Source organism: Balaenoptera borealis (genome assembly GCF_965194805.1).
Source record: "Balaenoptera borealis genome assembly, chromosome: 9".
Taxonomy (NCBI): Eukaryota; Metazoa; Chordata; class Mammalia; order Artiodactyla; family Balaenopteridae; genus Balaenoptera; species Balaenoptera borealis.
In genome coordinates, this window is record NC_138873.1 from 15,271,715 (window position 1) to 15,293,840 (window position 22,126).

The window sequence follows — 22,126 nt, forward strand, 5'->3', positions numbered from 1 at the left end:
TAAACATTTCCCCAAGTACTTTCAGTTTACCATTTCTCTATTTATTGTATTTTCATGTTATGAAAGTGACATATACTTGATGCAGTAATTTGAAATAAGCAGAAAAGTAAAGAAAAGAAGCTGTTCATAATATCACAGCCCCCTGTCAACATTTTGGTGTCTTTTTAGTCTTTTCTATATGGAATGTAATTTACTTCCCAATAATATAATTTCATAAACTTTGCTTACATATTAATGTTTTTATGTCATGAAATTTATGTCAAATGATTAAACAGCCCTGATAAATTACAAAAACCTAAAGACAATACCAAAGCAATGGGACCACCAGACAAAGACCACCTACTAAATTGGGGAAGGGGTGGGGAATGAGATTGTTTTGGAGAAGTTTTATAAGTTACGAGATTTATTGAGCACTCTAAACCATAAGCTTTGAAAGAATTTTTGGAAACTTAACAGGGTAATCTGTAGAATATAGGGTTGGAAAATCTTAAAAACCGCCTGCTCTTTTCTCCCCACATCAAAGATCTGGATTTGCTAAACTATTTCTTACAAGGAGATGTACTAAGTGGTGGTGTGTTGGTCAAGGATTTTATACTCTTTTGTAGCTTTCAATAATACGATGGAAAGAATATACAAGAATAATGTCATTAAAGAGAGGCAAGGATACACACGGAGCTTAGTAGGAATGAAGATATTTTAGGAAGGAAAAATGAGATAGAAAACACTGCCAGTGCACCTAAGGATGGGGCAAAGGTCTTAGATGGCCCTAGCTGAGGAACCCATGTACGACTGGGTGCTTCCATAAAAAACAGCACCAGGAAGTGAAATGTACTGGTAAAGTGTCTACACCAACTGGAGGTCACAAATTGGTGATCAACTCCAATTAAAGCAGTAACTAAATAACACATGATGAAATCATTCAGTGGTAGAAAACTCTGGCCTATAAGTAAGGATGGAAGGTAAAAGTAAATATTTAGAAAACTAAACCTGGAGGGGAAAACACCGAACTCTCCAGCACTTCACCGTGCGATCTCCCAAAGTCAGCAAAGCTGGAGATGTTTGTTTGAGGAGGGACATGCTTATGTTGAGATCCTCCACTTTTAGACCTACGAGGTAGCCAGGAGGACGGGCCTCCCCTGAGGACACACCGTAAGGGATTTCTCCTTTGCTATAAAGCCCACGGTGTTCTGCACGTGTACGATTTTATTTGCCAGCATCTGCCATAAGGCCCCTCAGGAGAGGACTGGAGCTTGTTCACCTCCAGGTGGTTTACAGCACCTCCCACCCGACAGGTATAAATGAATGCATGAATGAATGAACGAGCAAGGCAGCAAAACTGAAGGGCTTTCTGATTTTGAGGTCTCAGTCTGGGCTTTTTTCCTGGAGGGGAGAGACGGATGTGTGCTTCAGAGGCGCTCACATAAGCCCGTGTTGAGTCAGGGTGATTCATCAGGCTAGAATTTTCCCACCTGCAGGAGCCAGTCACCCCAGTGTCCCCATCCCCCTTTGCCTCGGTCATCTCAGCAGGAAATTACTACACTGTGTCTCCCACACGGATGATGAATCTTACAAGCATTCTCACAGACTGTGGCAGGGCCCCGGACGGGGTCAAGTAAAAGTAAATACCAGCCCTTATTAGGCGATCCTGGCCTCCTGCGGTGCGTTTGCCCCGGACACCAGCGGCTTCCTGCTCTGTCACAGAAAGCAGACCGCAGGTCACTGCCTCCACGTGATGCTTCCTGACCTCCAGGAACTTCTTCCTTCCTCGCTCCTCACACGGTTGTTTTGGAGGATTTTACCACGGGGCCCTGCTGCTTACGGCTCCACCCGGGGGTGGAGGCACGGGGACCTCCTCAGGGAGCCCAGGCAGCCGGAGGCCACCCCGCGAGGACCGCTCACACCTTCATCTTCTAACGACTAGTCAGGCCTCAAGGAGTTGCAGAGGGATGGAGGGATGGACTAGGGGTCATGAACACACACACGAGCTGTGGCTGACGGAATGCTGGCTTTCCACAACTGGTCTTTCAAGGCTGTGGATGTGAGGGTATCAGTTGAGGTGGGAGGAGACTCACAGCATCTATTTGCTTAGTGACCCCACAGATTTAAAATTATGATTGGTATTTAATGACTCTTAAATGCTCAGATACTCAGAAGGTATCATTTACTGACTCACAATTTTTACACCAAACGATTGTCTTTGTTAATTCCCTTCTATCGACCTTTACTAGCTGCCTAAAGTGGAGAAAGCTGCTTTACTGGGGGCTCCCCACGGCATGGAGCACAGGGCCATGTGCACGTTCCCTGAATGAATGAATGAATGAATGAATGTGTTGGGAGAACTGCTGTGGGATTTCAAATCTGTGCAGGACAAGACAGGGCAGATTAGGAACTCGGCTAATTCCCTCCTCAGTTGTGTCCACTGTTCCATGCTCTTTGGGACCCTCGTGGCCGCTTGTCCCTGGTCCCTCTGGGCGGGTACTAGCCGGCTGTGCTCTGCTAAGCAAAGGCCTTCATGGACTGAAGACCAGATCTTTGGCCCTGAGGGGCTGCCATCAGGGAGGCCCTTCTAAGGAATATAAAGCAAGCTCTCCTCGTGTTTTTGTTAACTGAGGTAGGATTAAATTATACTCAATAAATTTTACCCTTTAAAAACGTGTAGGTCGGGCTTCCCTGGTGGCGCAGTGGTTGAGAATCTGCCTGCCAATGCAGGGGACACGGGTTCGAGCCCTGGTCTGGGAAGATCCCACATGCCGCGGAGCAACTAGGTCCGTGAGCCACAACTACTGAGCCTGCGCGTCTGGAGCCTGTGCTCCGCAACAAGAGAGGCCGCGGTAGTGAGAGGCCCGTGCACCGCGATGAAGAGTGGCCCCCGCTTGCCACAACTAGAGAAAGCCCTCGCACAGAAACGAAGACCCAACACAGCCATAAATAAATAAATTAAAAACAAACAAACAAAACAAAACGTGTAGGTCTATGAGCTTTGACACATGTATACAGTCATGGATCCATCACCACAATTAAAATATAGAGCAGGGGTCCCCAACCCCCCAGGCCATGGAACGGTATCAGTCCGCGGCCTGTTAGGAATCGGGCCGCACAGCAGGAGGTGAGCGGCAGGCGGGCGAGCGAAGTTTTACCTGCCGCTCCCCATCGTTTCCCATCACTCCCCATCGCTCCCCGTCACTCGCATTACCGCCTGAGCCATCCCCCTCCCCCATCCGTGGAAAAACCGTCTTCCATGAAACTGGTCCCTGGTGCCAAAAAGGTTGGGGACCGCTGATACAGAGTATTTCCATCACCCACAAAAGGTCGCTGGTGCCCCTCTGCAATCTGTCCCCTCCCCCCTCTGCCCCCTGGACCACTGATCTGAATTTTTTTTACCTTCAGTTGCACCTTTTCTAAAATTACCATTCAGAACCTGTTTTATTTGAACCCTTCTCTCTCTTCCAGCACCGTTGCTAAGCCTCCCTCAATGGGAAACTCCACCGCCAGCTCCTGTGGTTACTCTCTGGTCTCCCCGTGCCACATACGATGGTTCTGCCCACACCCTCGAGGGCTCCTGTTACCCCGCTGGCTCCAGAAACATGGCTGTTTTCCTAGTACCATCCTTTACCGCTTATTTCTCTCATGCATATCCTTGCTTCTCCCCCGTGTCCACCCTCATGTATATTCTTAAAGCTCTCAGGGCCTTCTTCCTGCCTGTTCCTTTCTTCTGAGTGTTGTGTCTGTATTTCTCATGGACTCACAGACCATTTTATAGATCCTATGAGCCCTTTCAGCTGTCTACGTCCTGGCCAGACGCATTTCTGGCCCTGCCCATCTGTCTTCTTGACTGTACTCCTTCCACGACGGACACCATCACCGTCTACACTCAGGCTAGAAGTGTCCCTTCCCCCGAGCCCCACGTGCAGGTGGCTACCTTCAAAATACACCTCGAATTCGTCTCTACTCTCCATATTTACTTCTACGGCTGCCACGCCAACCCTGATTACCTCTGGCCTCAGCCGATGTCTCCCTGGGTCTGGTTCTCTTTCCTCTAAAACATTCTCCACATTGCTACCAGAGCTATTTTTCTAAACTATAAATCAGACATTTTTCTTTTCCAGTGGTGAGGACTCTGTGTTTTCACTTCTGAGGGCGCAGGTTCGATCCCTGGTGGGGGAACTAGGATCCCGCAAGCCACGTGGCGTGGCCAAAAAAAAAAAAAGAACAAAGAGAAAGAATAAAAACCAGGCACAAAACCCACCTTACTGTAACTTCCCAGTGTGCATGGGATAAAACCCAAGGTCTTTAAGCGGCCAGCTGAGGTCCTTAACAGTTTGGCCTGGTGTTGCTACCCTAATCCCATTTCTCAGCCTCTCAACCCCTGTCCAACTCCAGCCACACTGGACCACGCTGCGAAGGGCACCATGTACTTCTGTGCCTTTGAGTCAAGAGTCACTGTTTCCCGAGTTCAGAGGTTGATTCTCTTTTTCTTCCACACACCCTCTGCCCCCAACCTGGTGAGAAATACCTACTGCCTCCCCTGTGCCCTGAGAGCATTTCAAATGCCAACACCAACACCACACTTACTAGATGCCTCTGTGCTGTTCAACCCAGCGCTCGTCTTAGTACCTCTGTGCGTCACAGGCATTAAGAATTCAAAAAACGCTTATTGAAAACACTTTGCCCGGTATCAGACGAAACGTGTAAACATGAAGGCAAGCAACTCTGTACTCATTATGCACTTTCTACCCATCCACTGCTTAAACAACAGAGCCACATGGCTTATTTTAAAAACTGTTATGTTTCCTGTTTGGACTTGGATCAGCTTGTAACAACAATGACAGCAACAGAGATGATCAAGACTTTTTGTGCTGAGTCTAATCCAGGAGTGTCCCATGATAAGAAGACAGACCAAGGGAAACCACCACATCTCTGTGTGGCTATAATGAAGCATTTTATGTATTAAGCCTATCATCGTGGATTTTAAGCGCTTTGACAAGCTTTCACTTCCGTGCTATCTCCCCTCCGTCCAAGGAGAAGCTCTGAAATAACAATAACCATCCCATAGCAACAATGTCCCTTCACAACAAGGTCAAAAACGAGAACTCATGTGATTTGCTCATTTTCTAAGGCAGAGCTCCCTCCCCCCTTAATGTGCTGACAAAGAGGTGAAGGGTGAAAGACTGATCTCCCCAGCCCTGGGGTGGGGGGCTGGTCCTGTCTCTTGGACATGGTGGTGGCCTCCATGTATCCCACCGCAGTGAAGTCTTATCATTCTGAGCGCAGTGATGTGAAGATCCAGAAGCCCTACACTAAGACACCCCACCATTTCAACAGCAGACTGGCTCCTCCCAAATTATTCTCTTCCATGTTCTATGAGGGGGGAATTGATTTTATGACTCAAGGGATCCTGAACATGTGATCTAAAGAAAAGAAAAATCCAAACCCTGATGGCAGGTGCATTTTTCATGGTGGAAGAGGGTTATTTAGGAAAAGAGCAAATACTATTAATTACTTCCCAATACCCGATCTGTAAGGCGTTCCCAGAGCATAAGGATTTTAGGCATCATGACAACACAGACTGGGGAAGGTTTCTGGAGAATGTTACACACTCACCGTTCCAACCAATGGGTAAATGAACCCAGCGCCTATGCTGGCCCGTACGTCACTAATGGGTAGAATGAAATCCTTCGGTACGCCTTTCTTGTCAGGTTGGTGAGACAGGGAAAGGTGGGTCTTAGCCATGCAGATGGGCAAATTTCCAAAACCCTGTAAGAAAGGAAAGGAAAGGTGTTCCTTGAGCATAAACGTTCATCTCCTGTACTTGTGTGACCCGCACGCCACAGAATCCCCACGACTCAGATCCACACACACAATAGTGCTTGTTACTGCTTGTTCACTGAACAAGAAGATGGGACAAAAACTCATCTGCACGAGATCATCACCTGGCAAGTTGAGGGTGTCTACTACTTATTTTGGATAATTCTTGCTACAGAAAGGCAGCATTATGTGTGTCTCTGAAGAAAAGGTGGTTATTTGCAGGCAAAGGGGCGGCAGCAGCAGCAGCTGTAGAAACCACTTTCTAAGGATATTAATATCCGGCACTCAGAAAGGTAATCTGGAGAAAGGCTTTGTAAGAAGGCTTTTAGTCCCGTTGTTCGTTCATTCTTAGAGGCTGTCAGGAAGCAAAGAGCCTCTTTGTGTTGTTTTATGAATCATGGCTATTTGATCTGCGATTACATTATATGAACTAAGATGAGGTCACTATTTAAGCCTCTTATTTTTAAGGACCAAAGGCGATGCCTGACCCAGAGTTCCAAAGGTGAAAGGGGAGGAAGTCACATGTGGGGTCTCACAAAAAGGACAGTGTCCTCGCTGCCTGGTCCCGATTAAGGGCACACAGTGGCTCCTTAGAGACTTGGCTAATTAACTGCAACCACATACTTGACGCGTAACTTTTAAGGAACATTCCCTCGGTGGACAGACAGGGATAAAAGGAATGCAATCTTCAGAGGTAACCCACACAGAATTTCTTATGATTCAACGTAGAACTATTTGGAAGATTTCAGAGTACTATCAACTGGGGTTGGGGGTGGGGTGTTCCCTTTACTCTCAGATACGGATCAGAAATCTGCTGGTGGCGATCACAATTGCTCTACAGAAATGGTGCCCAGAATTTTGGGTTTCAGAGATCAATCAAATATTGAAATAATTTTTATGTACTGATATAGGTTTGCCAATTTAAAAGCTTGCCAGTAAGAATATATTTTTAAAAAACCCAATATGCTATATACCATCACCATATTACTTCATAAAAGAAAGAAGATTTTAAGCCTGAAAAACATCAGGAAGGACCTAATATTAGAATCAATGACAGTCCTTAAATAGCATTATTAAAAACTTATTAAAAAAAAACACCTCATGACAATGACCTTATTTTACTCATTTCATTGCAGATGAATGAAAATTTCACTGCAGAACAATGCCAGTGTGTACAGCAATGTTTGAGAATCATTTATTAAAAAGCACAAGCCAAGAGCATTCTAAGCTCTTGGAAAATCCTAAGAAGAAATGAATTGCTGACTATCTTACCAAACCTGGGAGAATACTCTGGCTAGTGCTGGTAGCATAGGACAAAATATTAAATATGCTTTAAAAACAGAATTTAGGAGTTGGGGGATTAAAAAAAATAGATCAGCGATACTCATCATGAAGCTCTTTTGCCAGCAAGCTCTTGAAGAGCTCTGACTTCTATCTGATCACAGCAAACTGGAGGGGGTGTTTGAGGCACATGGCCCCTTTGGTTAAGGTGGCCGAACACACTGCAGTGGAGCCTATTCGACAAAACCATTACAGGACTAGACTCTCGCTGCTGAATCTTGGCCATGTGCACGGCAGAAGGTGATGGAGCCTTCAGCCATTGTGGACAATCTCAGTACCAAGCCAATGAAGCACTTGTATAAGAAAGAATACCAAGCACCGCCAACTTCATGTGCTGCAGTCCTCTTTGACTAACCTGGCACCATGCTACCATTTTTAAGACAGTAAGAGGAAGCACTACAGATTATTTAACTCTTGACTCCACTGCTGCACATCCAAGAACAGTTTCAATGTTTCTGGCTGACTAGCAGGGGCTAAAGATCACACACGCAGATAAACATGGACACCACCTATATTAGACAAATTTATAACCATAAAAGTCAATGATGTATGTACTCTCACCATAATTACAGTTAACGTCCTACCCAAGGACATTAATTCAATTTTTGTAGACCACAGAGTAGATTAAGCCAAGTTCAGCTGCTGGGACATACACCAGCTCTCAAGTCAAGGCGAATAATTTCAAAAGCCTAAGCTGGATTTTCCCCCCTTGATGCACAACTTTTACCTGTTCCGTGTAACGATCTATTTTGGATTGTGCCTCCGGAGAGAGTTCAATATCTTCAGCTCCATAGACAGCCTGGGCGATGGTTCTTATCTTTTCCACAATTGGAAGCTGGAAAAACACAAATGACCACAAAATCGTTAACTTCAATCTGGTTAAAGAATTAAGGGAGAGCTTAGTGAGATTTTCTGTAATTGCTTAAAATTCACTACCAGATTCCCTCCTCATCAACTGTAGTATTTGAAGCACTTTTCTCTTCTATCATCCTTAATGTACTGAAATTTTCAGATCAGAGATCAACTAGCAAGTAAGAAGCCTTAGATGTTCAGCCAGTTCAGAGGCTGCTTATCTAGTTAAATCATTCTTATCCACTGCATCCTTTTAAAAAATGTAGTTTATACTATGCTTTTTAGTGATCTTTTAAGTCAGAACAAAAGTCTCCTAACTAAATAGTGCTGGTGTTTAAGTGGGTCTCAACTTGGGTTATATGACAGAAATGTAGCAGTTCTAAAGAACAAATTTTTTTTTTTTTTTTGGTGAGCAGGAATGGGTTGAGATTTTAATATAAATGCTAATGTGATCAAACACTTGACTGGAAAACCAGAGGTTGAACCTAGTGTCACTTTAGCAAATTATGAGACAACAAGGAGAATGGGAAAAATCTGAGAAGACTAGATATGGGCAAATAAGTGTGTGGGGAGGAGATGGAAAAACCTTCCACAATGTTGGATGCAACACTTGGATATAGGTTGCTAGTAAAATACTAAAAGTGGCCTTCAGAAACAAGGATGGTTCATTAGGAAAGGAATGTGTCATGGATAAAGTGATTCTTAATTCAAGCAAAGCATTTGACAGAATTGTTCCTAATTTCACTGTGGGTAGAAAACACGTAGGCATAATGAAGACGGTTGGTGGATTTACTGTTCAGTGAAGGGCTGCTGGACCAAGTGCTGATGGAACAGACATCAACCAAGGGGCAGAAGCCTCTCATGGCCCACCTCAAGGACTTTGCTGGGCAGTGGCAAATGGTACATTTGCATGAATTACTGCTGATATATACAGGAGGAGAGTTACCTAACAGGAGAAAATAAAAGCTAGCTCTGCTCTGCCAATCTGATAGTACCCCAAATTGCTTTAAAATGTGTTTTATTACTACAGTTTTTATTACTGTAGAGTCGCTCTGTGGTCTGGAACTGAAATATTGGATGTTTCAACAAATAAAAAGGAAATGAAGGTGCAAGTCATTATGATCTTTCGCTGAAGGACATAAAAGAGGATCTGAATCAATGGAGAGAAATACTTTGTTCATGGATGAGGAGACGCAATACTGAATAGAGGTCGGTCTCTCAAACTTAATCTATTAGTTCAATCCAATTCCAAAAAAAATCCCAAGAGCACTTAGGTTACTTGGCCAACCGATTTTAAAATTCATAATGAAGAGTAACGGCATAAATAGGTAAGATAACTTCAAAAATAAATAAAACCAAAAGAACAAAGATAAGGGGCCTGCCATACCAGTTATCAATCATACTACAAAACTATGCTGATTAATTCCATGTGGTATCGGCACAGGACGAGATGATTAATCAAGGGAAGATAACAAAGAACGTAGAAGGACACCTCAGCAGGTGTGGGATAGTATATAGTAGACATGGCACAAAACAGGGAAAGGACTGACTATTCAACTGACTTTTGGCTGGAGAAATAAAATTAAATTCCTGCCTCACACCAGGCCCCTAAATAAGTCCAATATGGAACAAAGGCAAAATCTTCAAAATCAAAACTCTACATATTGGGGAAAAAAATCGGGGAACTCTCTTTATTATCCTGAGGTACGGAAGGATTTCTTAAACAAGGTAACAACAAACTCCGCCTTAAAGGAAATGATTTATAGACCTGACATCAAAATTTAAAGTTTCTTGTATTAAAAAAAAAAAAAAAAAAGACATCAGAAATAAGGGTAAAGCATAAGGAAGTCTGGGAGAAGATGCTTGCAAATATTTAAAAGATTAGTTACTAGAATGCATAAAACTCCCACAAATTCAGAAAAAGACAAATACTAGGCAAAAGAGTGACTAATAACAATATGAAAAAATGCCCAATCTCATTGGTGATCAAGGAAAGGCAAATTAAAATGATGAAAAACCAATTCACAACCGTGAGATCAGCAAAACTGAAAGTATGAGAATATCAAGTGTGGGTGAGGATGTGGGGAAGATGACCCTTCCAAGTGCTCTTGGCTGAGATGTTAAAGGTCTCGCCTACCATGAAAGCTTCCTAACTGGTTTCTTCACTTCTAACACACCCTCACCTCTACTGCAAGTCTAACCTTCTTAAAATGTCCCTAAGTAAGAAAAACTCAAGATCACCTCTGCTAAAACTCCCTGAGTGCTCTAAGATCTATCTCAAAGGCCAGCATCTCCAGGAAGCCTGTACTGACCTTCCTTAAGCACACGGGCGTTCTCTTCTTTGCCATCCGATAGCCCTGTAATGCTCTGACCTGGGTGTTACATGGCACCAGAGGTTCAGCAGGGCCTGGCAATGAGTGGCTGCTAGCAAAGCCCACGCCCTGTTGGGATGCACTGATGGACCTCGGATGGTAACAGTGCCAGGATCAAACTCTGATGCTGAAATCTACCGGGTGGCAAGGGGCCTTTTGTAAAACATGTCATAAGAGAAATCAGAGAAGAATCTCCACTTCAGGACTTCCCTGGTGGCGCACTGGTTAAGAATCCGCCTGCCAATGCAGGGGACACCGGTTCAATCCCTGGTCCGGGAAGATCCCACATGTCACGGAGCAAGTAAGCCTGTGCACTACAACTACTGAGCCTGTGCTCCAGAGCCCGGGAGCCGAAACTACTGAGCCCGCAACTACTGAAGCCCACACCTAGAGCCCGTGCTCCGCAACAAGAGAAGCCACCTCAATAAGAAGCCTGTGCACCGCAACGAAGAGTAGCTCCCGCTCGCCGCAACTAGAGAAAGCCCGCGCGCAGCAACGAAGACCCAATGCAACCAAAAATAAATAAATAAAGTTGATTCTTTAAAAAAAAAAAAAAGAAGAATCTCCACCTCTAGAAGGGACAACTCTAGAAAGAAATGATCGTTATTTTCCAGGAAGGCAGAAGGTGAAGCAAGGACAGAAATCAGAAGGAAATGTTTAAGGAAAAGCTATAATAACCAGAGCTGTTTTACTCTGGCAGAGTTCAGGGTAAACCGAGTATGGCTCCAGGGTTGTTGCAGGAGAATGACCGCATGAGTGCAAAGTTGAGTCTGGGCTAGAGAAAACCTCGAGTGTAACTTCTAATGTAAAAGATTCCATGTTCATTAGCTGAAGAATTGAGAATAGTCCATAAACTCTTTGAGGTCAAGGACCACCTCTTGTTCACGTAGAGGTGGGATACAGTACAGCCCCTGGACTACAGAGTAGGCTCTCAATATACAGTTGAATAAATGAATAAATATTTTCTGACCTTCCTGTTGACAAAGCAAGGATTCCATGTGATGTGACAGTTACGCTTTTTCAGGGGAAGGCAGCTCACAGAATATGGTGTCACCCAAGCAGTGTGATAGGTCCCAAGCAACCTGGCTCACCTTGGCTCCTCCAGCCCTCCAGAGCAGCTCAGGTGGGGGGTTTGTGGGCTGCTGTGGGACAGGAGGGCAAAGGAAGAACACAGCCCCTCAGATCTGGCTGAATCATGCAACCTCATTCCTAGCGGGAGATGTGAATATGCTGCTGTACTCATTTTACTGCAAGCACTGAAGCCACGCAGTGTGTTACAAATATCACACTGCACAAACCTTAAGTAATATTATTATGATGGTGTGAGGGCAATAGGGCTAACTAAAGATTTATGTTTTCCCTGGAAGTGAAACAAAACAACAACAAAACAGATTAGTACTACTCATGACACACTGAATGAACAGAATGCACTATTTACTGAACTCTAGATTGATCTGAAAAGGAAAAGTGAGCGTGACTTTTCTATAAGATAATAATTGAAAAAAACTCACACGTGAACAAGGTAATAGTAAATGGATGACAATGAAGGAATGAGTGTGAGTGGGTATTTAACTGACTTACTTTTAGTTTTTAAACACGAAATTTTTTTTCAAGGAATACATATATTTAATTTTAAATTGTGGTAAAATACACATAACAGAAAATTTACCATCTTAATCATTTTGAAGTGTACAGTTCTGTACTGTTAAGCACATTCCTGTTGTTGTGATGCCAATCTCCAGAACCCTTTTCATTTTGCAGAACTAAAACTGTACCCATGAAACACTACCTCCCCATTCTGTCCTCCCCTCAGCCCCTTGCTACCACCTTTCTACTTTCTGTCTCTATGAATCTGCCTACTCAGGGTACCTTATATAAGTGGAATCATATAATATGTATCTTTTTGCATCTGGCTTATTTTATTTAGCATGAACCTCAAGGTTCAACCATGATGTAGCATGTTACAAATTTCTTCCCTTTTAAAGGCTGAATAATATTTCACTGTATGGACATACCACATTTAAAAAAATCCATTCATCCACTGTTGGACACGGGTTGTTTCCACCCTTTTGCTATTGTGAATAATGCTGCTATGCTAAAAGCGGGGGTGGGGGGGGACAGACAAATATTTCTCTTCCAGACTTCAATTCTTTGGGGCATAAGGAAATATACATTTTTATCAACAACTAAACTGCCTTCCTGTCTAATGTTTTCTTTTTTAAAATAGATTTATTTATTTTATTTATATTTATTTTTGGCTGTCTTGGGTCTTTGTTGCTGCACGTGGGCTTTCTCTAGTTGAGGCGAGCGGGGGCTACTCTTCGTTGCGGCACGCAGGCTTCTCATTGCGGTGGCTTCTCTTGTTGCAGAGCACGGGCTCTAGGTGTGCGGCCTTCAGTAGTTGTGGCTCGTGGGCTCAGGAGTTGTGGTTCGTGGGCTCTAGAACACAAGCTCAGTAGTTGTGGCGCACGGGCTTAGTTGCTCCGCGGCATGTGGGATCTTCCCGGACCAGGGCTCAAACCCGTGTCCCCTGCATTGGCAGACGGGTTCTTAACCACTGTGCCACCAGGGAAGCCCCCTGTCTAATGTTTATTTGAAAGTGTTGCGGAAATTTCAAGCAGGTGCCAGGCTGACTTTGTGAACTGTGTAGTTGTGGTCTTATTTCCTATAGGAAAACTGCAACCACACATGACAGGATGACTCAAACAGAAGGCAAAGCAGGGAAGCAGGAAGAGGCTGGTGGTGCGAGTGAGTCCCGGTCAGGAGACTTGTTTCCCCTCCTTACCTGCACGTGCCAGAGCCTGGGGCATCCCAGCAGTCACCACGACCAGCTCCTGGTATCCTGCACTTCCCATGCCCCAACCTCAGCCTCGCCAGCCCCAGAGAAGACGACACTCCCTCGCCGGCCTCGACATGCACAAAGCTGTCCACCGTGAGCCTACGAGAGGGACCATCACCACCTGGTGTGTGCCTCACAGCCCCACACTGGATAAATAATGTGCTTCAGCTCATGGAGCTAGAAATCCCAAGACCAAAATTCTCTTGGGACTCTTGCTACAATTATTCTTTTTCACCTGTGTGTACAAGTGAATAAATAAAAAGAACATCTCAGTTAACACAACTTTTGGGTTTAATATAAAAACTAAAACCTGCCCTGATAAGGCAGCTTCACTGTATACCATCTATTTATATTGTGACAGCCGGAAAGGAACTTCCTGCTGTTTCTCTGCTCGATTTTGGGGAGCAGTGTCATCTTTAAAGAAAAAGAAAAAAGCCAAGTTCATGTCCAGTGATCTTGATCTGAACTTGACATTCACTTGTACTGCTCATTTTAAGTGGTAGTTTTTATAAAACAAATAAAATGGTAAAATAAATTATGAATGGGTATGCATTAATCAACCCTGGGTTTGCTCCAACTTCCTAAATATTTACAAATTTATCTCTTTGCCACCTCTTTCCTCCTTACATCCCTGATGTCTAGGATGGTAACTTCCAATCAGTAGGCCCTCCACAAACATCTGCTGAATGAACAACCATCTGTGGCAAGTACTTTCAAGATGTCATGGTGTACAAAGAGTTTCAGAGATTTTGTGTACAAAGAATGTCTGATGGGGTGGGGACAATGACACAGTAAAGTGTGACAGAATGGAGTGTGTGATAAAGCCTCCGCCTCTATGTTACTACTCAAGTTGGAAGATCACAGATTGCAGGGGACAGCATGGAAGTCAGCATAAGTTGGTAAGACCTAAAAAGGAACTTGAATGGTGCTTGAAGGATGTGAAAGATTTTAATAAGCAATAAAAGGAAAGATTATTTCACACAAGGAGAATGGCACACATCAAGGTGTGAATGGCAGCAAAGACAAGGCTTTTTCTGGAAAGAGGGACTACTCTATTTGTATTATGCTCAACATACTCATATAAGCTACTTCACAAAGCCTGGTGTCTATACTAGGATCTTTGATCATTTTGGAACTAACACTATGTTAAATCTCCATCTTCACCAGCAATATAATTCTGAACATATTCTTCATTAATTTCCTCCCAAACCTCTTAAACATATAAAAATAACTGAAATACTTTAGAAGAGAGCTTTCCGATGGAAGTTTTCTGTGCTGATGGGAATGTTCTACAACCATGCTTTCCAGGCTAGTAGCCGCCAGCCTCATGTGGCTAGTAAGTAGTTGAAATGGGACTAGTGCAACCGAGGAAATGAGCTGTTAATTTTAGTTAATTTAAATGTCCATAGCTTTCTATGACCAGTGGCTACTGAACTGGGCAGCAGTTCTTTCTAGCTCTAGAAAAGAACCCTGACTGGGGGGTCGTATTGCCTATGGTCTTTTGCTTAGAGTATGCCCACCCAGAATCCTGGCTGAGTGACACCAGGAAGGTAGGCTGGAGGATGTAGGGGTCTTCACTCTTTACCACATTCCTTGTGTAGATGTGGTGATCCAGGCTCATAGAAGCTAAGTTACTCAAAGTTAGATGGCATATCCTTCTTGAAAAGACCACTGGACTCATTACACATGCACCCAATGTTCATTGCCGCACTACTGACAATAGGCAAGACATGGAAGCAACCTAAGTGTCCATCAACAGTTGAATGGATAAAGAAGATGTGGTACATATATACAATGGAATACCACACTCAGCCATGAAAAAGAATGCAATAATGCCATTTGCAGCAACAAGGATGGAACTGGAGATTATCATACTAAGTGAAGTAATTCAGACAGAAAAAGACAAATATCATATCATTTATATGTGGAATCTAAAAATATGATATAAATGAACTCATTAACAAAACAGAAATAGAGTCACAGACAAAGAAGACAAATTTACGGTTACCAAAAGGGAAAGGCAGGGAGGGATAAATTAGGAGTTTGGGATTAACATATACACACTACTATATATAAAATAGATAAACAACAAGGTACTACTGTATAGCACAGGGAACTATATCCAATATCTTGTAATAACAATGGAAGAGTCTGAAAAGAATATATATATTCTTTTCTGAAAAGAGTGTGTGTGTGTATATATGTATATATATATATAAAAAACTGAATCACTTTGCTGTACACCAGAAACTAACCCAACATTGTAAATCAAGTATACTTCAATTAAAAACAATGAAGCTGACAGAGTTGAGGAAAATAAAGAAGTATGAAGGCTTTATAATATAGTGGCATCTCATCTTACTTAGATGTCAGGTTCTAAAGTCAGCAGTCCTGAAGATCTCTTAAAAGACCCATGAAAACATGACACAATACTCTATTATCAATATTCCACTATCTCTTAAGCACATAACTGTTGAAGTGTTGAAATACACTGCTGTTTCCTCAGCCATTACACTGAATGAAAACTACATTGTTCTTTTGTTTTACCAAAGCCTAGACTGGAATTCACATAAGTTAAGTGTTCCTATGCTGTGATGTTGGCTTGAAGTACTTCAATGCTCATGAAATATTTAAAAAGAGGAATCAATTAGTAAATTTGTAAGTCGAATAAAAATCTCTGGACATACAGTAATTACTTCAATTTGTATTTTGTATTTAAAATGAAACATGAATTTTCAGTGATCTACAAGTGCAGTTTGGTAAATGGCCTTTCCTGTACCTCAAATAAAAGTATGTAATGTGAAACCAGCTTCCAACAGGAGCAAGGGCTTCATTACAACATCCCCCTGGTGTCATGGGAGCAGCTCTGCGTTGTGAGTGAGAACAACAGACCCTTGTGTCTTTGACACAAAGCATGTCACTGGCTGGAAACCAGCACATCTGAGCTACCCAAGGTGTACGTGCTGAGTGCCATGAGCCAGCTCCCTGAGTGGCTCGTCCCGCTGGCGTGTTGGTCCTGAGCAACAGGTCAACCCAGAAGAATCCCAGAAGAATCTCGCTCTCCTAAGACAACCAGGACACATGTCGGAGATCGCTGGGGTCTGGGAAAGGAAAAAAGGCTCATCGCCAGAAAGTCTGCATTTGTCCATCTGAAATGATGATGGTAAGGAATTCACGTTCAAATCACAAGGGTGACCTTGTATACTCGTTTTTGTTTGTTTTTTGCCTTCAGTTTGATTTATTTCAGGTCACAGGAATTTTCTTTGTCCAATTTTCTGTAGTTGGACATCTTGAGGACTATATTTCATAGGACCAAATATGCAAAGGGATCAACATAGTGTCTAACAGAGCAATCTCGAGTGATATACAGAGCCTTGGGTTTAAAATTTGCTCATTGAATATGAATTCATTTTAATTTTGTTTCATCTAGTGGGACAATATTAGATTTTTACTCCTAGTTGAGGATTTTTTCCTCACTATTCCCTTTTTTGATTTCTTAATTTAATTTTAAACAATTTTTAAAAAATTTATTTTTAAAAATAAAATGTTTATTTTATTTTTTATATTTATTTATTTATATTCTTTTGTTTTTTAATTCTTATTTTATATTAGAGTATAGTTGATTTATAATGTTGTGCTAGTTTCAGGTGTACAGCAAAGTGATTCAGTTACACATATACATGTATCTGTTCTTTTTTTTTTTTAATTTTATTTTTATTTATTTATTTATTTATGGCTGTGTTGGGTCTTCGTTGCTGCACGTGGGCTTTCTCTAGTTGTGGCGAGCGGGGGCTACTCTTCGTTGCAGTGCGCGGGCTTCTCATTGCAGTGGCTTCTCTCATTGTGGGCTCTAGGCACGCGGGCTTCAGTATTGCAGCACGCGGGCTCAGTAGTTGTGGCTCACGGGCTCTAGAGCACAGGCTCAGTATTTGTGGCACATGAGCTTAGTTGCTCCGCGGCATGTGGGATCTTCCCGGATCAGGTATCGAACCCGTGGCCCCTGCAATGGCAGGTGGATTCTCAACCACTGCGCCACCGGGGAAGCCCCCATGTATCTGTTCTTTTTCAAATTCTTTTCCCATTTAGGTTATTACAAATATTGAGCAGAGTTCCCTGTGCTGTATACTCTTAAACAGAACATTACAGCAACGCCAAAAGAGAGCAATATAGAGGAATAGGTGATTTTAATGATCTCACCCAAAGGAGGGGGAAGGACTGGCAGTGGCCCGAGCACTTGCTTGGCCTAATGATATGCATGTATGACACACCTGTTGTTCCTCCTGGCATGAAGTTACTCGCAAACCTCAGTGTGTTGTAAGACTAATATGAATTGAACATGAGGTGTAGCCTGGCCTCTGTATTCCTGGGCAGGAGTCATACTTCCCTCATTCATCTACTGGAGCAGTGCTGTCAAGGAAAAATCTTCTGGTCTAAGATTAAAAGTCTCACTCAAGAGTGGAGTAAACTACTTTCATGAAAGGAAAAATAAATCATTTTCTGAAATAAAATAATTGCTAAGACAAATCCCTAACCTCTCAGATCCTGGGGTGATTGGAAGCCTGTGCTGTTTTGAGTGATTTCCCCCTCCAGTCCTAAGGTTGTCGTTTTCCTTTTGAAGTGGTCTTTGATACACCTGTGATAATATTGAAATAATGTTGCTTGCTTTTCAGGCTGAGAAAATGGATGCTTTCCCTACTAAGTCCTCTCGTGTCATCTGAATTTAAGTCAGAAAGACCAAGGGATGGACGGAGTGATGGCAGAAGGTGACTAGCTAACACGTGGTGGGACACTGACAGTTCATTTTACATCCCTGTCTTTCTTGCTTGGCCCATAATTTTGGATGAAATAATGCATTTCTAGAAAGTTTTGCCATAGTGACATTTCATTTTTTGTTAGAAGCACTTAAATGAAATTATAGGAATCCTTGTGACATGTACAAGTGAAATGGATATAGACCACTGTTTCTTTCTCATCAGGTGCTATTTCTAGCTTCAAGGAGACAAAGCTGCGGGATGCTTTGCCAGAATCACAAAGGGCTGAATAGGATGCATTGAGAAAGTTGGGCTGGATCTAACAATAGGTTCAGATCTGAAGAGACCTGTCAAACACAGATGGGTGAGGCAGCAGTAGGGGTAGGCCAAGGAGGTGGGTGATACACTGCTGTCCAAAGGAGTCTGGACAAAGAACCTAGAGGCCAGTGTTGGAGAACAATCTAGTTTTGATAGCGATCTAAGATGTGTTTGCAGAAGGATGTGGTATTGAGGCAGTGTGGGAATTTGGAGCTGAATCATGAAAAGGAGGCAAGAGGAGAAGAGGCTGATGAGGGAAGGGCTAGAAGCAGTTCAGCATGGATGACCAGAGCTCAACCATAAATAAGAAAGCAGCACATGAGAGCACAGGGAAGAGACACGGATTCTGAATGAGATACTTAACTGACTGGAAATATAAGGGACAGCTTCCTATAAAACATGCCAAACATTCAATTGCACAAAAGGAGGAAAGGAGAGAGCTGAAGAAGGGACTGGTGGGAACAGGCAGACCAAGGGCAGGTCTGAGGACAGGCAGGAAAGAGCCAGAGGAGGTCAAAGGCCTTGAGAAGGACACAATAGTAAAGGGATAAGGGCATAAAAAGAAAGGTCATCATCTCTGGTGGGGCTAACGGCAGACTCTGGGAGGGCTCACACCAAGGAGTACTTCCCAGAACTTCTGCTGCCAGTGTCCTTGTCCTCTCGGTGAGCCACAGCCACCCCCAGCCTCTGCAGGACACCGTCCAACACTAGCAGTATGCTGAATTTTATATATATAGAATCACATCACCAGCAAGAGGGCAGACAGCAGAAGCAAGAACTACAATCCTGCAGCCTGTGGAACAAAAACTACATTCACAGAAAGATAGACAAGATGAAAAGGCAGAGGGCTATGTACCAGATGAAGGAACAAGATAAAACCCCAGAAAAACAACTAAATGAAGTAGAGATAGGCAACCTTCCAGAAAAAGAATTCAGAATAATGATAGTGAAGATGATCCAGGACCTCGGAAAAAGAATGGAGGCAAATATTGAGAAGATACAAGAAATGTTTAACAAAGACCTAGAAGAATTAAAGAACAAACAAACAGAGATGAACAATACAATAACTGAAATGAAAAATACACTAGAAGGAATCACTAGCAGAATAACTGAGGCAGAAGAACGGATAAGTGACCTGGAAGACAGAATGGTGGCATTCACAGCTGTGGAACAGAATAAAGAAAAAAGAATGAAAAGAAATGAAGACAGCCTAAGAGACCTCTGGGACAACATTAAGCGCAACAACATTCGCATTATAGGGGTCCCAGAAGGAGAAGAGAGAGGGAAAGGACCCAAGAAAATATTTGAAAGATTACAGTCGAAAACTTCCCTAACATGGAAAGGAAATAGCCACCCAAGTCCAGGAAGCGCAGAGTCCCATACAGGATAAACCCAAGGAGAAACACTCCGAGACACATAGTGATCAAATTGGCAAAAATTAAAGACAAAGAAAAATTATTGAAAGCAGCAAGGGAAAAATGACAAATAACATACAAGGGAACTCCCATAAGGGTAACAGCTGATTTCTCAGCAGAAACTCTACAAGCCAGAAGGGAGTGGCATGATATACTTAAAATGGTGAAAGGGAAGAACCTACAACCAAGATTACTCTACCCAGCAAGGATCTCATTCAGATTTGATGGAGAAATCGAAAGCTTTACAGACAAGCAAAAGCTAAGAGAATTCAGCACCACCAAACCAGCTTTACAACAAATGCTAAAGGAACTTCTCTAAGTGGGAAACACAAGAGAAGAAAAGGACCTACAAAAACAAACCTAAAACAATTAAGAAAATGGTCATAGGAACATACATATCGATAATTACATTAAACGTGAATGGATTAAATGCTCCAACCAAAAGACACAGGCTTGCTGAATGGATACAAAAACAAGACCCACATATATGCTGTCTACAAGAGACCCATTTCAGACCTAGGGACACATACAGACTGAAAGTCAGGGGACGGAAAAATATATTCCATGCAGATGGAAATCAAAAGAAAGCTAGAGTAGCAATACTCATATCACATAAAATAGACTTTAAAATAAAGAATGTTACAAGAGACAAGGAAGGACACTACATAATGATCAAGGGATCAATCCAAGAAGAAGATATAACAATTATAAATATATATGCACCCAACATAGGAGCACCTCAATACATAAGGCAACTGCTAACAGCTATAAAAGAGGAAATCGACAGTAACACAATAGTGGGGGACTTTAACACCTCACTTACACCAATGGACAGATCATCCAAAATGAAAATAAATAAGGAAACAGAAGCTTTAAATGACACAACAGACCAGATAGATTTAATTGATAATTATAGGACATTCCATTCAAAAACAGTAGATTACACTTTCTTCTCAAGTGCGCATGGAACATTCTCCAGGATAGATCATATTGTGGGTCACAAATCAAGCCCCAGTAAATTTAAGAAAATTGAAATCATATCAAGCATCTTTTCTGACCACAACGCTATGAGATTAGAAATCAATCACAGGGAAAAAAACGTAAAAAACACAAACACATGGAGGCTAAACAACACGTTACTAAATAACCAAGAGATCACTGAAGAAATCAAAGAGGAAATCAAAAAATACCTAGAGACAAATGACAATGAAAACACGACGATCCAAAACCTATGGGATGTGGCAAAAGCAGTTCTAAGAGGGAAGTTTATAGCAATACAAGCCTACCTCAAGAAACAAGAAAAATCTCAAATAAACAATCTAAAGTTACACCTAAAGGAACTAGAGAAAGAAGAACAAACAAAACCCAAAGTTAGCAGAAGGAAAGAAATCATAAAGATCAAAGCAGAAATAAATGAAACAGAAACAAAGAAAACAATAGCAAAGGTCAATAAAACTAAAAGCTGGTTCTTTGAGAAGATAAACAAAATTCATAAACCATTAGCCAGACTCATCAAGAAAAAGAGGGAGAGGACACAAATCAATAAAATTAGAAATGAAAAAGGAGAAGTTACAACAGACACCGCAGAAATACAAAGCATCCTAAGAGACTACTACAAGCAACTCTATGCCAATAAAGTGGACAACCTGGAAGAAATGGACAAATTCTTAGAAAGGTATAACCTCCCAAGACTGAACCAGGAAGAAATAGAAAATATGAACAGACCAATCACAAGTAACAAAATTGAAACTGTGATTAAAAATCTTCCAACAAACAAAAGTCCAGGACCAGATGGCTTCACTGGTGAATTCTATCAAATATTTAGAGAAGAGCTAACACCCATCCTTCTCAAACTCTTCCAAAAAATTGCAGAGGAAGGAACACTCCCAAACTCATTCTATGAGGCCACCATCACCCTGATACCAAAACCAGACAAAGATACTACAAAAAAAGAAAATTACAGACCAATATCACTGATGAATACAGATGCAAAAATTCTCAACAAAATACTAGCAAACAGAATCCAACAACACATTCAAAGGATCATACACCATGATGAAGTGGGATTTATCCCAGGGATGCAAGGATTCTTCAATATAGGCAAATCAATCAATGTGATACACCATACTAACAAATTGAAGAATAAAAACTATATGATCATCTCAATAGATGCAGAAAAAGCTTTTGACAAAATTCAACACCCATTTATGACAAAAACTCTCTAGAAAGCAGGCATAGAGGGAACCTACCTCGACATAATAAAGGCCATATATGACAAACCCACAGCAAACATCATTCTCAATGGTGAAAAACTGAAAGCATTTCCTCTAAGATCAGGAACACGACAAGGATGTCCACTCTCACCACTATTATTCAACATAGTTTTGGAAGTCCTAGCCACGGCAATCAGAGAAGAAAAAGAAAAAAAAGGAA

General features: G+C 42.2%; 1 protein-coding gene across 6 annotated transcripts in view; it reads right to left on the reverse strand.

Annotated features, from left to right (window-relative positions):
• Positions 1 to 22,126, reverse strand: part of MTHFD1L (methylenetetrahydrofolate dehydrogenase (NADP+ dependent) 1 like) — a 204,545-nt gene that overhangs the window by 45,449 nt on the left and 136,970 nt on the right. For 3 of the 6 annotated variants that reach the window (XM_082405462.1, XM_082405463.1, XM_082405464.1), the window contains exons 25-26: positions 7,874 to 7,981; positions 5,602 to 5,754 (exon numbers count right to left, since the gene is read on the reverse strand). In XM_082405462.1, the coding sequence (XP_082261588.1) occupies positions 5,602 to 5,754; positions 7,874 to 7,981 (261 nt within the window). Of the gene's footprint in view, positions 1 to 5,601; positions 5,755 to 7,872; positions 7,982 to 22,126 lie in introns of those variants that run through there. The other 3 variants (XR_014248492.1, XR_014248493.1, XM_082405465.1) reach the window with 2 other exon arrangements.